General features: G+C 45.7%; 1 protein-coding gene across 1 annotated transcript in view; it reads left to right on the forward strand.

Moving 5' to 3' along the window:
- LOC143277102 (neurofascin-like) overlaps positions 1 to 15,048 on the forward strand; it is a 47,314-nt gene extending 32,266 nt beyond the window's left edge. Inside the window, exons 10-16 of the mRNA XM_076581840.1 lie at positions 1,028 to 1,180; positions 5,053 to 5,196; positions 7,787 to 7,991; positions 8,833 to 8,942; positions 12,027 to 12,158; positions 13,290 to 13,368; positions 14,539 to 15,048. Coding sequence (XP_076437955.1) covers positions 1,028 to 1,180; positions 5,053 to 5,196; positions 7,787 to 7,991; positions 8,833 to 8,942; positions 12,027 to 12,158; positions 13,290 to 13,368; positions 14,539 to 15,034 — 1,319 coding nt within the window. The 3' untranslated portion in view covers positions 15,035 to 15,048. The remainder of the gene's footprint in view (positions 1 to 1,027; positions 1,181 to 5,052; positions 5,197 to 7,786; positions 7,992 to 8,832; positions 8,943 to 12,026; positions 12,159 to 13,289; positions 13,369 to 14,538) is intronic.
- The last annotated feature ends 443 nt before the right edge of the window (positions 15,049 to 15,491 follow it).

Here is a 15,491-nt window from a genome sequence, read left to right on the forward strand (position 1 = left end):
GGATGAATGAATGAATGAATGGATGGATGGATGAATGAATGGATGAATGAATGAATGGATGAATGAATGAATGAATGGATGAATGAATGAATCTTTATTTTCCACCGGTGAAGATATTAGCACTTTGGCCGACTTACACATCTGCCGTTGTTCTAAGAGACACACAAACATGTACGCATATAAATGTAGTTATACTTAATACTTAATACATGTATAATGTACGAGTGTAACACAGCGTCAAACTGAGAGACACAACATCGCTCACATCTGTACGGAACGGAAGCGAGTAACACACACACGCACACACACACACACTAACACACACACACACACACACACACACACACACACACACACACACACACACACACACACACACACCAAGGGAAAAACAACACCAAAACCCTAGCATGAATGCTACACATGAACGATTCAAGTGAAATTAACACAGAAAAGTAATGATAAAATTTTACTCAAATAAGGCGACGGGTTATAGGGATATGGACAGATAGACACATTATTTGTATTTGTATTTCTTTTTATCACAACAGATTTCTCTGTGTGAAATTCGGGCTGCTATCCCCAGGGAGAGCACGTCGCTACACTACAGCGCCACCCATTTTTAAAAAGTTTTTTCCTGCGTGCAGTTTTGTTTGTTTTTCCTATCGAAGTGGATTTTTCTACAGAATTTTGCCAGGAACAATTCTTTTGTTGCCGTGGGTTCTTTTACGTGCGCTAAATGCATGCTGCACACGGGACCTCGGTTTATCGTCTCATCCGAATGACTAGCGTCCAGACCACCACTCAAGGTCTAGTGGAGGGGGAGAAAATATCGGCGGCTGAGCCGTGATTCGAACCTGCGCGCTCAGATTCTCTCGTTTCCTAGGCGGACGCGTTACCTCTAGGCCATCACTCCACATATGTGAAAGACAGAGAGAGGGAGAGACAGAGGGGAGAGAGAGACAGAGACAGAGACAGACAGAGAGAGGGGGATGTTACCTGTGCGTGTCGCTCTCTGTCTCCGCAGCGCCCCCTATATGGGTGAAGCCTCTCCAGTCCCAGACAGTGATCCAGGGGCTGACAGCTGTGTTTCACTGCGACACGAGGTCCATGTCCCACGAGAGGGATCCTGATCAGCCCGAGTGGTTCAAGAACGGTGTGTCCATGAAGAGAGGTTATGGTGAGTGTTTGTGTCTGTGTCTGTGTGTCTGTCTGTGTGTCTGTCTCTCTCTCTCAACAACCCGAGTGGTTCAAGAACGGCGTGTCCATGAAGAGAGGTTATGGTGAGTGTTTGTCTCTCTGCCTGTGTGTCTGTCTGTGTGTCTGTGTGTCTGTCTCTCTCTCAACAACCTGAGTGGTTCAAGAACGGTGTGTCTATGAAGAGAGGTTATGGTGAGTGTTTGTGTCTCTGCCTGTGTGTCTGTCTGTGTGTCTGTCTGTCTGTCTCTCTCTCAACAACCTGAGTGGTTCAAGAACGGCGTGTCCATGAAGAGAGGTTATGGTGAGTGTTTGTCTCTCTGCCTGTGTGTCTGTCTGTGTGTCTGTCTGTCTCTCTCTCTCTCAACAACCCGAGTGGTTCAAGAACGGCGTGTCCATGAAGAGAGGTTATGGTGAGTGTTTGTCTCTCTGCCTGTGTGTCTGTCTGTGTGTCTGTCTGTCTCTCTCTCTCTCAACAACCTGAGTGGTTCAAGAACGGCGTGTCCATGAAGAGAGGTTATGGTGAGTGTTTGTCTCTCTGCCTGTGTGTCTGTCTGTGTGTCTGTCTGTCTGTCTCTCTCTCAACAACCCGAGTGGTTCAAGAACGGTGTGTCCATGAAGAGAGGTTATGGTGAGTGTTTGTCTCTCTGCCTGTGTGTCTGTCTGTGTGTCTGTCTGTCTCTCTCTCTCTCAACAACCCGAGTGGTTCAAGAACGGCGTGTCTATGAAGAGAGGTTATGGTGAGTGTTTGTGTCTGTGTCTGTGTGTCTGTCTGTGTGTCTGTCTCTCTCTCTCAACAACCCGAGTGGTTCAAGAACGGTGTGTCCATGAAGAGAGGTTATGGTGAGTGTTTGTCTCTCTGCCTGTGTGTCTGTCTGTGTGTCTGTCTGTCTCTCTCTCTCTCAACAACCTGAGTGGTTCAAGAACGGTGTGTCCATGAAGAGAGGTTATGGTGAGTGTTTGTCTCTCTGCCTGTGTGTCTGTCTGTGTGTCTGTCTGTCTGTCTCTCTCTCAACAACCCGAGTGGTTCAAGAACGGTGTGTCTATGAAGAGAGGTTATGGTGAGTGTTTGTCTCTCTGCCTGTGTGTCTGTCTGTGTGTCTGTCTGTCTGTCTCTCTCTCAACAACCTGAGTGGTTCAAGAACGGTGTGTCTATGAAGAGAGGTTATGGTGAGTGTTTGTCTCTGTTTGTGTGTCTGTCTGTGTGTCTGTCTCTCTCTCTCAACAACCCGAGTGGTTCAAGAACGGCGTGTCCATGAAGAGAGGTTATGGTGAGTGTTTGTCTCTCTGCCTGTGTGTCTGTCTGTGTGTCTGTCTCTCTCTCTCAACAACCCGAGTGGTTCAAGAACGGTGTGTCCATGAAGAGAGGTTATGGTGAGTGTTTGTCTCTGTCTGTGTCTGTGTCTGTGTCTGTCTCTCTGTCTTTCTGTCACACACACACACACACACACACACACACACACACACACACACACACACACACACACACACACACTAGTCTCTCTCTCTAGTCTCTCTCTCTAGTCTCTCTCTACTATCTCACTCTCTCTCTAGTCTCTCTCTCGTCTCTCTCTCTCACTCTCTCCCTCTATCACACACATACACACGCACGCACGTACACACACAGGCACATACACACACGCACACTCTCTCTCTTTCTCTCTCTCTCTCTCTCTCTCTCCCTCTCTCTCTCTCACTGATCAGCCCGAATGGTTCAAGAACGGTGTGTCTATGAAGAGAGGTTATGGTGAGTGTTTGTCTGTGTATGTCTTTCTCTCTACTCTCTATCTCACTCTCTCTCTAGTCTCTCTCTCTCTCACTCTCTCCCTCTATCACACACATACACACGCACGCACGTACACACACAGGCACATACACACACGCACACACTCTCTCTCTCTCTCTCTCTCTCACTGATCAGCCCGAATGGTTCAAGAACGGTGTGTCCATGAAGAGAGGTTATGGTGAGTGTTTGTCTCTATTTCTGTGTGTGTGTGTGTGTGTGTATCTCTCTGTCTCTCTCTCTGTGTCTCTCTGTCTCTGTCTCTGTCTCTCTCTGTCTCTCTCTCTGTCTCTCTCTGTCTCTCTCTCTCTCTCTGTCTCTCTCTGTCTCTCTCTCTGTCTCTCTCTGTCTCTGTCTCTCTCTCTCTCTCTGTCTCTCTCTGTCTCTCTCTCTGTCTCTCTCTGTCTCTGTCTCTCTCTCTCTCTCTGTCTCTCTCTGTCTCTGTCTCTGTCTCTCTCTCTGTCTCTCTCTGTCTCTCTCTCTGTCTCTCTCTGTCTCTCTCTCTCTCTCTGTCTCTCTCTCTCACTGAACAGCCCGAGTGGTTCAAGAAGACACTATACTATACTATACTATACTATACTATACTATACTATACTATACTATACTATACGATACGATACGATACTCTACTTTCCCATAGACCCCACGAAGCATCGGTTCAGCAACAACAGAACCATGACGAACAACACAACACTACACTACACTATACTACACTACACTATACTACACTATACTATACTTCCACAGACCCCATGAAGCTTCGGTTCAGCAACAACAGAACTATACTATACTATACTATACTATACTATACTATACTATACTACTTTCCCACAGACCCCACGAAGCATCGGTTCAGCAACAGCAACAGAACTCTACTCTACTCTACTCTACTCTGCTCTGCTCTGCTCTACTATACTATACTATACTATACTATACTATACTATACTATACTATCCCACAGACCCCACGAAGCATCGATACAGCAACAGAACTCTACTCTACTCTACTCTACTCTACTCTACTATTACTTTACTTTCCCACAGACCCCACGGAGCATCAGTTCAGCAACAGCAACAGAACTGTACTATACTCTACTCTACTCTACTATACTATACTATACTATACTTTCCCACAGACCCCACGAAGCATCGGTACAGCAACAGAACTCTACTCTACTCTACTCTACTCTGTTCTACTCTACTCTACTCTACTCTACTCTACTATACTTTCCCACAGACCCTACGAAGCATCAGTTCAGCAACAGCAGCAGAACTCTACTCTACTCTACTATACTATACTATACTATACTATACTATACTATACTATACTTTCCCACAGACCCCACGAAGCATCAGTTCAGCAACAGCAACAGAACTCTGCTCTACTCTACTCTACTCTACTCTACTATACTATACTATGCTATACTATCCCACAGACCCCACGAAGCACCGGTTCAGCAACAGAACTCTACTCTACTCTACTCTACTCTACTATACTATACTATTACTTTACTTTCCCACAGACCCCACGAAGCATCAGTTCAACAGCAGCAGAACTCTACTCTACTCTACTCTACTCTACTCTACTATACTATACTATACTTTCCCACAGACCCCACGAAGCATCAGTTCAGCAACAGCAACAGAACTCTACTCTACTCTATTCTACTCTACTATACTATACTATACTATACTTTCCCACAGACCCCACGAAGCATCGGTACAGCAACAGAACTCTACTCTACTCTACTCTACTCTACTATACTATTACTTTACTTTCCCACAGACCCCACGAAGCATCAGTTCAGCAACAGCAGCAGAACTCTACTCTACTCTACTCTACTCTACTCTACTATACTATACTATACTATCCCACAGACCCCACGAAGCATCAGTTCAGCAACAGCAGCAGAACTCTACTCTACTCTACTCTACTCTACTCTACTATTACTTTACTTTCCCACAGACCCCACGAAGCATCAGTTCAGCAACAGCAGCAGAACTCTACTCTACTCTACTCTACTCTACTCTACTCTACTATACTATACTCTACTATACTATACTATCCCACAGACCCCACGAAGCACCGGTTCAGCAACAGCAACAGAACCATGGAGGTCATGAACCTGGACAAGGAGAAGGACATAGCCTGCTACCAGTGTGTCGTCAAGAACAGCGTGGGGGAGACCTTCGGGGATGGCTGTCTGAACGTCATCTGTGAGTTCTGTTGTGTCCTGTCTTGTCTTGTCTGTTTGGACGTCATCTGTGAGTTCTGTCTTGTCTTGTCTTGTCTATTTGGACGTCATCTGTGAGTTCTGTTGTGTCTTGTCTTGTCTTGTCTGTTTGAACGTCATCTGTGAGTTCTGTTTTGTCTTGTCTTGTCTATTTGGACGTCATCTGTGAGTTCTGTTTTGTCTTGTCTATTTGGACGTCATCTGTGAGTTCTGTCTTGTCTTGTCTATTTGGACGTCATCTGTGAGTTCTGTTTTGTCTTGTCTTGTCTTGTCTATTTGGACGTCATCTGTGAGTTCTGTTTTGTCTTGTCTTGTCTTGTCTGTTTGGACGTCATCTGTGAGTTCTGTTTTGTCTTGTCTTGTCTATTTGGACGTCATCTGTGAGTTCTGTTTTGTCTTGTCTTGTCTGTTTGGACGTCATCTGTGAGTTCTGTTGTGTCTTGTCTTGTCTGTTTGGACGTCATCTGTGAGTTCTGTTGTGTCATGTCTTGTCTTGTCTTGTCAGTTTGGACGTAATCTGTGAGTTCTGTCTTGTCTTGTCTGTTTGGACGTCATCTGTGAGTTCTGTTGTGTCTTGTCTTGTCTGTTTGGACGTCATCTGTGAGTTCTGTCGTGTCTTGTCTTGTCTTGTCTGTTTGGGCGTCAACTTTGAGTTCTGTTGTGTCTTGTCTTGTCTTGTCTTGTTTTGTTTTGTTTGTCTGTTTTGTCGTCATCTGTTGAGTTTTGTGTGTTTTGTTGTTTGTTTGTCTGAATTTCGTCTGTACGTTCTGTTTGTCGTGACCTGTCTTGTCTTGTCTTGTCTTGTCTTGTTTGGACGTCTGTCTGTGTATGTTTGTATGAACGTCATCTGACTTCTGTGTTATCTGACCGTCATCTCTTGAGTTCTGTCTTGTCTTGTCTTGTCTGGTTTGGACGTCATCTGTGAGTTCTGTCTGTATATGTTTGACTGACCGTCATCTCTTGAGTTCTGTCGTGTCCTGTCTTGTCTTGTCTTGTCTTGTCTGTTTTGACGTCAACTTTGAGTTCTGTTGTGTCTTGTCTTGTCTTGTCTTGTCTGTTTTGACGTCGGTATGAACATCTGTGAGTTGTGTCATGTCTGTCAGTCTGTCTGACCGTCATCTATGAGTTCTATCGTGTCATGTCTTGTCTGTTTGGACGTCAGCTTTGAGTTCTGTTGTGTCATGTCTTGTCTTGTCTTGTCAGTTTGGACGTAATCTGTGAGTTCTGTCTTGCCTTGTCTGTTTGGACGTCATCTGTGAGTTCTGTCTTGTCTTGTCTTGTCTGTTTGGACGTCATGTGTGAGGTCTGTGTTGCCTTGTCTTGTCTTGTCTGTTTGGACGTCAACTTTGAGTTCTGTTGTGTCTTGTCTTGTCTTGTCTTGTCTTGTTTTGGTTTGGTTTGTTTGTCTGTTTTGTAGTCATCTGTTGAGTTTTGTTGTTTGTTTTGTCTGAACTTCGTCTGTACGTTCTGTTTGTCGTGACCTGTCTTGTCTTGTCTTGTCTTGTCTTGTTTGGACGTCTGTCTGTGTATGTTTGTATGAACGTCATCTGACTTCTGTGTTATCTGACCGTCATCTCTTGAGTTCTGTCTTGTCTTGTCTTGTCTGGTTTGGACGTCATCTGTGAGTTCTGTCTGTATATGTTTGACTGACCGTCATCTCTTGAGTTCTGTCGTGTCTTGTCTTGTCTTGTCTGTTTTGACGTCAACTTTGAGTTCTGTTGTGTCTTGTCTTGTCTTGTCTTGTCTGTTTTGACGTCGGTATGAACATCTGTGAGTTGTGTCATGTCTGTCAGTCTGTCTGACCGTCATCTATGAGTTCTGTCGTGTCTTGTCTTGTCTGTTTGGACGTCAACTTTGAGTTATGTTGTGTCTTGTCTTGTCTTGTCTTGTTTTGTTTTGTTTGTCTGTTTTGTCGTGATCTGTTGAGTTTTGTGTGTTTTGTTGTTTGTTTTTCTGAATTTCATCTGTACGGTCTGTTTGTCATGACCTGTCTTGTCTTGTCTTGTCTTGTTTGGACGTCATCTGTGAGTTCTGTCTGTCTGTGTATGTTTGTATGAACGTCATCTGACTTCTGTGTTGTCTGACCGTCATCTCTTGAGTTTTGTCTTGTCTTGTCTTGTCTTGCCTTGTCTTGTCTTGTCGTGTCTTGCCTTGTCTTGTCGTGTCGTGTCGTGTCGTGCCTTGCCTTGCCTTGCCTTGCCTTGCCTTGTCTTGCCTTGTCTGTTTTGAGTCTGCATAAACATCTGTGAGTTCTGTAGTATCTGTCTGTCTGTCTATCTGAACGTCATCTGTGAGTTCTGTGTGATTGTATATGTTTGTATGAACGTCTGCCTGTCTGTGTGGACGTCATCTGTGTGTCTTGTCTGTCTGTCTGTCTGTGTGGACGTCATCTGTCTGTCTGTCTGTGTGAACGACATCTGTGTGTCTTGTCTGTCTGTCTGTGTGGACGTCATCTGTGTGTCTTGTCTGTCTGTCTGTGTGGACGTCATCTGTCTGTCTGTCTGTCTGTCTGTCTGAACGTCAGTACATCAACAACAAAAACCTGGAAAAAAAAACAACTGAAACCGTTCCAGTGCCTATCGAGATCCTGACGCAGCCCTCCCCCAGGCAGGTCGTCTCCAAGGGAGACCTCGTCAACCTGACCGTCGTGGCCACCACGGATCCTCTCTTGACCCTCAACTACGAGTGGCTCTTCAAGGGACAGAACTACTCCCAGAAGCAGTCGCCTCCCTTCGTGACCTACAACATGGAGAGCAAGCTCGCTTACATCAACACCAGGTAGAAAAGAAAACAAAAAAAGAAAAAAAAGCAAATATGCGAGAGTGTGAAAAGCCTGCTGTGTGTTAGAATATGAGTATCATTTTAGTATGCAAAACCTGAGATGTATTTGAAGATGTGTGTTAATTATTTAACTCACTCAGTACGGCCAGTCCTCTCTTCTCCTCTACACAGACCACTCGGATGTCTAGTGGGTGTCTGAATGACCCAACCTTTAGCTTCCGTCGTCAGAACTGTGGTATTCTTTGTCAACATTCACCTCTTCAGTATAAGAGCCTTCCGCTTGCAATATTTTGATGATGGTAATTGGGGTGAAACGCTGTTAACGTCGATTCTTTCGCCGTTCGTATGGAGAGAGTTGAGAGATATAAAGTCATCAGTATCATCATGCAACTCCCCACGTTCACTCGTATGTGCACGAGCGGGCTTTTACGTATATGGCCGTTTTTTACCCCGCCATGTAGGCAGCCACATTCCGCTTCCGGGGGTGTGCATGCTGGGTATGTTTCTTTTTTCCATAACCCACCGAACGCTGACATGGATTGCAGGATCTTAGACGTACGTATTGAATGTGCTTGTGGTATACACACGAAGGGAGTTCAGGCACTAGGCAGGTCTGCACGTATGTTGACCTGGGAGATCTGGAAAAAAAAAATCTCCACCCTTTACCCACCAGGCGCCGTTACGGAGATTCGAACCGGGGACCCTCAGGTTGAAAGTCGAACGCTTGAACCACTCGGCTATTGCGCCCGACACATTCTGATTCTGGTTCTGGTTCTGGTTCTCATTCTGGTTCTGGTTCTGATTCTCATTCTGGTTCTGGTTCTGGTTGTGGTTCCAGCACCTTGAAGGACGATCAGATGGCGAACATCTCCGGGGTCTACCGACGCAGGATCTTCCACGCCTTCCAGGAGGTCTTTGTGGACGTGGAGGTGGTGCTGGCTTCGGAGGGTGAGTGGGCGGTTGTGTGTGTGTGTGTGTGTGTGTGTGTGTATGAGGCGTTTCGGGGTGGGGGTTGTGGTGGTGGTGCTGGCTTCGGAGGGTAAGTTGGTTGGTGGGTGGGTGTTGTGTGGTAGGTGTGTGTGTGTGTGTGTGTGGAGGGGGAGGGGTTGTGGTGGTGGGTGTGTTTGTGTGGGTGGTATTGTTGGCTTCGGAGGGTGTGTGGGTTGTGGTGGGTGTGTTTGTGTGGGTGGGGGCGTTCGGTGTGTGTGGGGGGGGGGATAGTGGTAATGGGTGGGTTTGAGTGGGTGTAGGGGTGGGTTGTATGGGGATGCGTGGTTGTGTGATGGGTGTGTTTGTGTGGGTGGGGGTTGTGGTGGTGTGGTGGTGGTGTTTCCTTCGGAGGGTGTGTTTGTGGGTGGTGGGGTGGGTGTGGGCTTTGGATGGGCTGGGGGGTGGGGGTTGTGTGGGTGGAGGTAGGGGTCATTGATTGTGTTGACCACCTTTTGACTAACTGGAATATCAGTGGATGTATTGACGGAACTAACCAGCTGGTGACTAATAATTGACCTCTGTATTGACGGAACTAACCAGCTGGTGACTAATAATTGACCAATGTATTGACGGAACTAATCAGCTGGTGACTAATAATTGACCAATGTATTGACGGAACTAACCAGCTGGTGACTAATAATTGACCAATGTATTGACGGAACTAACCTGCTGGTGACTAATAATTGACCTCTGTATTGACGGAACTAACCAGCCGGTGACTAATAATTGACCAATGTATTGACGGAACTAACCCACTGGTGACAAATAATTGACCAATGTATTGACGGAACTAACCAGCCGGTGACTAATAATTGACCAGTGTATTGACGGAACTGACCAGCCGGTGACTAATAATTGACCAGTGTATTGACGGAACTAATCAGCTGGTGACTAATAATTGACCAATGTATTGACGGAACTAACCAGCTGGTGACTAATAATTGACCAATGTATTGACGGAACTAATCAGCTGGTGACTAATAATTGACCTCTGTATTGACGGAACTAACCTGCTGGTGACTAATAATTGACCAATGTATTGACGGAACTGACCAGCCAGTGACTAATAATTGACCAATGTATTGACGGAACTTACCAGCTGGTGACTAATAATTGACCAATGTATTGACGGAACTAACCAGCTGGTGACTAATAATTGACCAATGTATTGACGGAACTTACCAGCTGGTGACTAATAATTGACCAATGTATTGACGGAACTAACCACTGGTGACAAATAATTGACCAATGTATTGACGGAACTAACCAGCCGGTGACTAATAATTGACCATGTATTGACGGAACTAACCAGCGGTGACAAATAATTGACCAATGTATTGACGGAACTAACCAGCCGGTGACTAATAATTGACCAATGTATTGACGGAACTAACCGCCGGTGACTAATAATTGACCAATGTATTGACGGAACCTAACCAGCTGGTGACTAATAATTGACCAATGTATTGACGGAACTAACCAGCTGGTGACTAATAATTGACCAATGTATTGACGGAACTAACCAGCTGGTGACTAATAATTGACCAATGTATTGACGGAACTAACCAGCTGGTGACTAATAATTGACCAATGTATTGACGGAACTAACCAGCTGGTGACTAATAATTGACCAATGTATTGACGGAACTTACCAGCTGGTGACTAATAATTGACCAATGTATTGACGGAACTAACCATGTGGTGACTAATAATAGACCTGTGTATTGACGGAACTAACCATGTGGTGACTAATAATAGACCTGTGTATTGACGGAACTAACCATGTGGTGACTAATAATAGACCTGTGTATTGACGGAACTAACCAGCTGGTGACTAATAATAGACCAATGTATTGACGGAACTAACCAGCTGGTGACTAATAATTGACCAATGTATTGACGGAACTAACCAGCTGGTGACTAATAATTGACCAGTGTATTGACGGAACTAACCAGCTGGTGACTAATAATTGACCAATGTATTGACGGAACTAACCAGCTGGTGACTAATAATAGACCAATGTATTGACGGAACTAACCAGCTGGTGACTAATAATAGACCAATGTATTGACGGAACTAATCAGCTGGTGACTAATAATAGACCAATGTATTGACGGAACTAACCAGCTGGCGACTAATAATAGACCAATGTAATGACGGAACTAATCAGCTGGTGACTAATAATAGACCAATGTATTGACGGAACTAACCATGTGGTGACTAATAATTGACCAGTGTATTGACGGAACTAATCAGCTGGTGACTAATAATTGACCAGTGTATTGACGGAACTAATCAGCTGGTGACTAATAATAGACCAATGTATTGACGGAACTAATCAGCTGGTGACTAATAATAGACCTGTGTATTGACGGAACTAACCATGTGGTGACTAATAATAGACCTGTGTATTGACGGAACTAACCAGCTGGTGACTAATAATAGACCTGTGTATTGACGGAACTAACCAGCTGGTGACTAATAATAGACCAATGTATTGACGGAACTAACCAGCTGGTGACTAATAATTGACCAATGTATTGACGGAACTAACCCGCTGGTGACTAATAATTGACCAGTGTATTGACGGAACTAACCAGCTGGTGACTGATAATTGACCAGTGTATTGACGGAACTAACCAGCTGGTGACTAATAATTGACCAGTGTATTGACGGAACTAACCAGCTGGTGACTAATAATTGACCAGTGTATTGACGGAACTAACCATGTGGTGACTAATAATTGACCAGTGTATTGACGGAACTAATCAGCTGGTGACTAATAATAGACCAGTGTATTGACGGAACTAATCAGCTGGTGACTAATAATAGACCAATGTATTGACGGAAGTAATCAGCTGGTGACTAATAATAGACCAATGTATTGACGGAAGTAATCAGCTGGTGACTAATAATTGACCAGTGTATTGACGGAACTAACCAGCTGGTGACTAATAATAGACCAATCAGCGGATGGGTGTACTGACCGCCTGTTAACCAATAACTGAACGATCAACGGATGTATTGATTGTGTTGATCAGTGGGGCCAGCGGTCGCCGGCTTCCCGTACTGGATCATCGGTTTGATCCTCGCTCTGCTCCTCCTGATAATCATCATCATCATCTGCTGCTGCGTCATCTGTCGTCGCAAGATGCAAGAGGGCGACTACCCAGGTGTGTTGTGTGTGGTAGTTATCTCCCTGTCATTGTGTTGTTTTTTTTTTGGGGGGGGGGGGGGGGGGGGGGGGCGGAGGGGTGAGGGGGTGTTCACTGTGATATGAGGATTTAGACACATGTTCATTCATTTTTTTTTTCAGCATCTTTTCACTAAACACTGTGATTCAGACACATATGTATTCATTTTCTTTTTCCAGCATTTATTTATTCACTGCAAGGTGATTTAGACACCTACGCGTTTTTTTTTTTTTTTTTTTTTTTTTTTTTTTTTTTTTAGCATCTATTCACGAAACGAGGATTGAGACACAGGTCTATGCATTCATTCTTTTCAGCATCTGTTCACTATGCACTGTGATTTAGACACGTATGTATTCATTCTTTTCAGCACATATATGCACACTCGTACAATACAAACAAAACAAGAAAAAGAAACCCAGCTAATAGTGGAGTGGTGGAGTCATTGAGTTTGTTTCCGTATTATTCGTATATATATATATATATATATATGTGTGTGTGTGTGTGTGTGTGTGTGTGGTCACAAGATGCAGGAAGGTCGGTGTTTGCGTGTGATGCCCTGTCTGTTCCTCTCTCTTCTTCTTCTTCTTTTTCTCCGCTGTGTGTTTTCCTGCCGTCGATGTCATACAGACATGTCACCTTCTTCTTTCTCGTGCTCTTCCACACACACACGCGCGCGCGCACGCACGCGTACACAGACACAAACACTAACTCTAACACACACACACACACACACACACACACACTAACACACACACACACACACACACATACACACTAACACATACACACACACTAACACACACACACACACACGATGTCAATGCACAGCGTCGCCGTGATGATGTCACAATATACGACTGTCATGATGATGTCACAATGAACAGGTCATGATGATGGTGATACGTCACAGCGTAGTTAGTCATGATGATGTCGCAAGACACTTGGGTAGTCATGATGTTGCCACAGCGTTCCGCGTCATCACGATGATGTCACAGTGCACAGCGTCACCATGACGTCACGGTGCGTCACCACGATGATGTCATAATGTATCACCGCGTCATGATGATGTCACAAGGGGCAGTGATGACATTTGAATGTCGATGTGTGCAGTGGACAAGAAAGAGACGGCAGCAGGGCTAGACCCGGAGAAAGAGGTGAAGGAGGGTGGATTCCCCGACCTGTCCAGGGCGTAAGTCCTTCAATCTCTCTCTCTATGTCTCTGTCTCTGTCTCTCTCTCTCTCTCTCTCTCTCTCTCTCTCTCTCTCCCCCCTTCTGTCTCCCTCTCTCCCTTTTTCTCTCTCCCCTTCTCTCTCTCTCTCTCACTCCCCCCCTCTCTCTCTCCTCTTCTCTCTCTCACTTTCTCTCTCTGTGTCTCTCCTCTCTCTCTCTCTCTCCTTCTCTCTCCCTCTCTCTCTCTCCGCTTTTCTCTTTCCCCTTCTCTCTCTCTCTCACTCCCCCCCTCTCTCTCTCCTCTTCTCTCTCTCTCTCCCCTTCTCTCTCTCTCAGTCCCCCTCTCTGTCTCTCCTCTTCTCTCTCTCTCTCCCCTTCTCTCTCACTTCTCTCTCTCTCTCTCTCTCTCTCTCTCTCTCTCTCTCTGTCCCTCTCTGTCTCTCCTCTCTCTCTCTCTCTCTCTCTCTCTCTCTCTTTCTGTCTCTCCTCTTCTCTCTCTCACTTTCTCTCTCTCCCCTTCTCTCTCTCTCCTCTTCTCTCTCTCACTTTCTCTCTCTCTTTCCCTCTCTCTCTCTCTCTCAGTGCATTGGCGTGCGTGTGTGTGTGTGTGTGCGCGCGCGCGCGCGTGTGTGTGTGTGTATTTCCTGACCTGTTCTGAGCGTTAAATCCTCAACTTTATTTCTCTGTCTCTCAGTCTGTGTGTGTGTGTGAGAGAGAGAGAGAGAGAGAGAGAGAGGGTGTGTGGGGTGGAGATTGAGGATGGGGGGGTTGTGTGTGTATGTATATGCATGAATATACGTGTGTGTGTTTAGCTTCCTGTGTGTCTGTTTGTACGTATCTGTGCATGTGTGTCTGTATTTGTGTATGTGTGTATGTATCTTTGTATGTATCATCTCTCTCTCTCTCTCTCTCTCTCTCTCTCTCTCTCTTTCACACACACACAGACACACACACAATATCTCTCTCATATCTGTCTGTCCATCTATCTGTCTGTATACATATGTACATATCTATATCTGTCTATCTATATCTATAAAATTACATATATATTATTTATGTGTGTCTATGTCTTTGTATCTCTGTATCTTGCTCAGTGTATGGGTTAGCACGTATGTCTCTGTCTGTCAGTGAACATACTACCCACCTACCTACCTACCTACCCCTCTAACTCTCTACCCCCACGAACAGATCCGACCCTTACCAGAAGCCCAAGCCGGGACAGCTGGACATGGACGGCCAATCCATCGGCGACGACGAGTCCTTCGGGTCGGCGGAATACGGCGCGGAGCAGTCGGCCTTCAACGAAGACGGCTCCTTCATCGGAGTCTACAAGGGCAAGGACAACCCTGCCTTCCAGCCCAACCCGAAGACGCCGAAGGAGAAGGAGAAGGAGATCCCCCTTGAGCAGGATATTGACGGATACAACAACGCCCCTCCTACCTACAGCCCTCGCGAACTCTCCAGCAACAACAACTACGGCTACGAGCCTGATGCGGATCGAGGGTACAGCAACCGTGACTACTACCCGCCTGGCCAGGGGATGAACGACTACAATGACCACGGGTTCAAGCCTGCTCGGAACAGCTATGCCAACGACCGGCCTCCCAGGAGCAGCTACGGCAACCAGCCTGCCCCCCGCGCTAGGGAGAACCCTGCCTTCAGCGCTGGGGAGTCTAGCGTTTGAGTGTGTGTTGTTTGTTTGTTGTTTTTTTTTGTTGTTGCTTTTTTTTGTTAGGGGAGGGAGGGTAGGGGTGGGGTGTGTGTGTGGGGAGGGTGGGGTGGGGGTGGGGGTGGGCGGGGGCTGTGGTGTAATGTGGTGGTGGTGGTGCTGTGTGGAGCGTGTTGTTGTGTGTGGGTTTGTAGCGTGTGTTGTTGTCGTTACTGAGGTGTGTTGTGTTGGATTGTGTTGTGTGTTGTGTTGTACTGTACTGTACTGAACTGTGTGCGGTACGGTTTTGTATTGTACTGTACTGTATTGTATTGTACTGTACTGTTTTGTGCTGTACTGCACTCTGTACTGTACTATACTGGGTTGTACTGTGCTGTACTGTACTGTACAGTTTTGTATTGCACTGTACTGTACTATACAGTATTGTGCTGTACTGCAGACTGTACTGTACTATACTGTGCTGTGCTGTACT

This window comes from Babylonia areolata, chromosome 33, assembly GCF_041734735.1.
Source record: "Babylonia areolata isolate BAREFJ2019XMU chromosome 33, ASM4173473v1, whole genome shotgun sequence".
In the NCBI taxonomy this organism is placed as follows: Eukaryota; Metazoa; Mollusca; class Gastropoda; order Neogastropoda; family Buccinidae; genus Babylonia; species Babylonia areolata.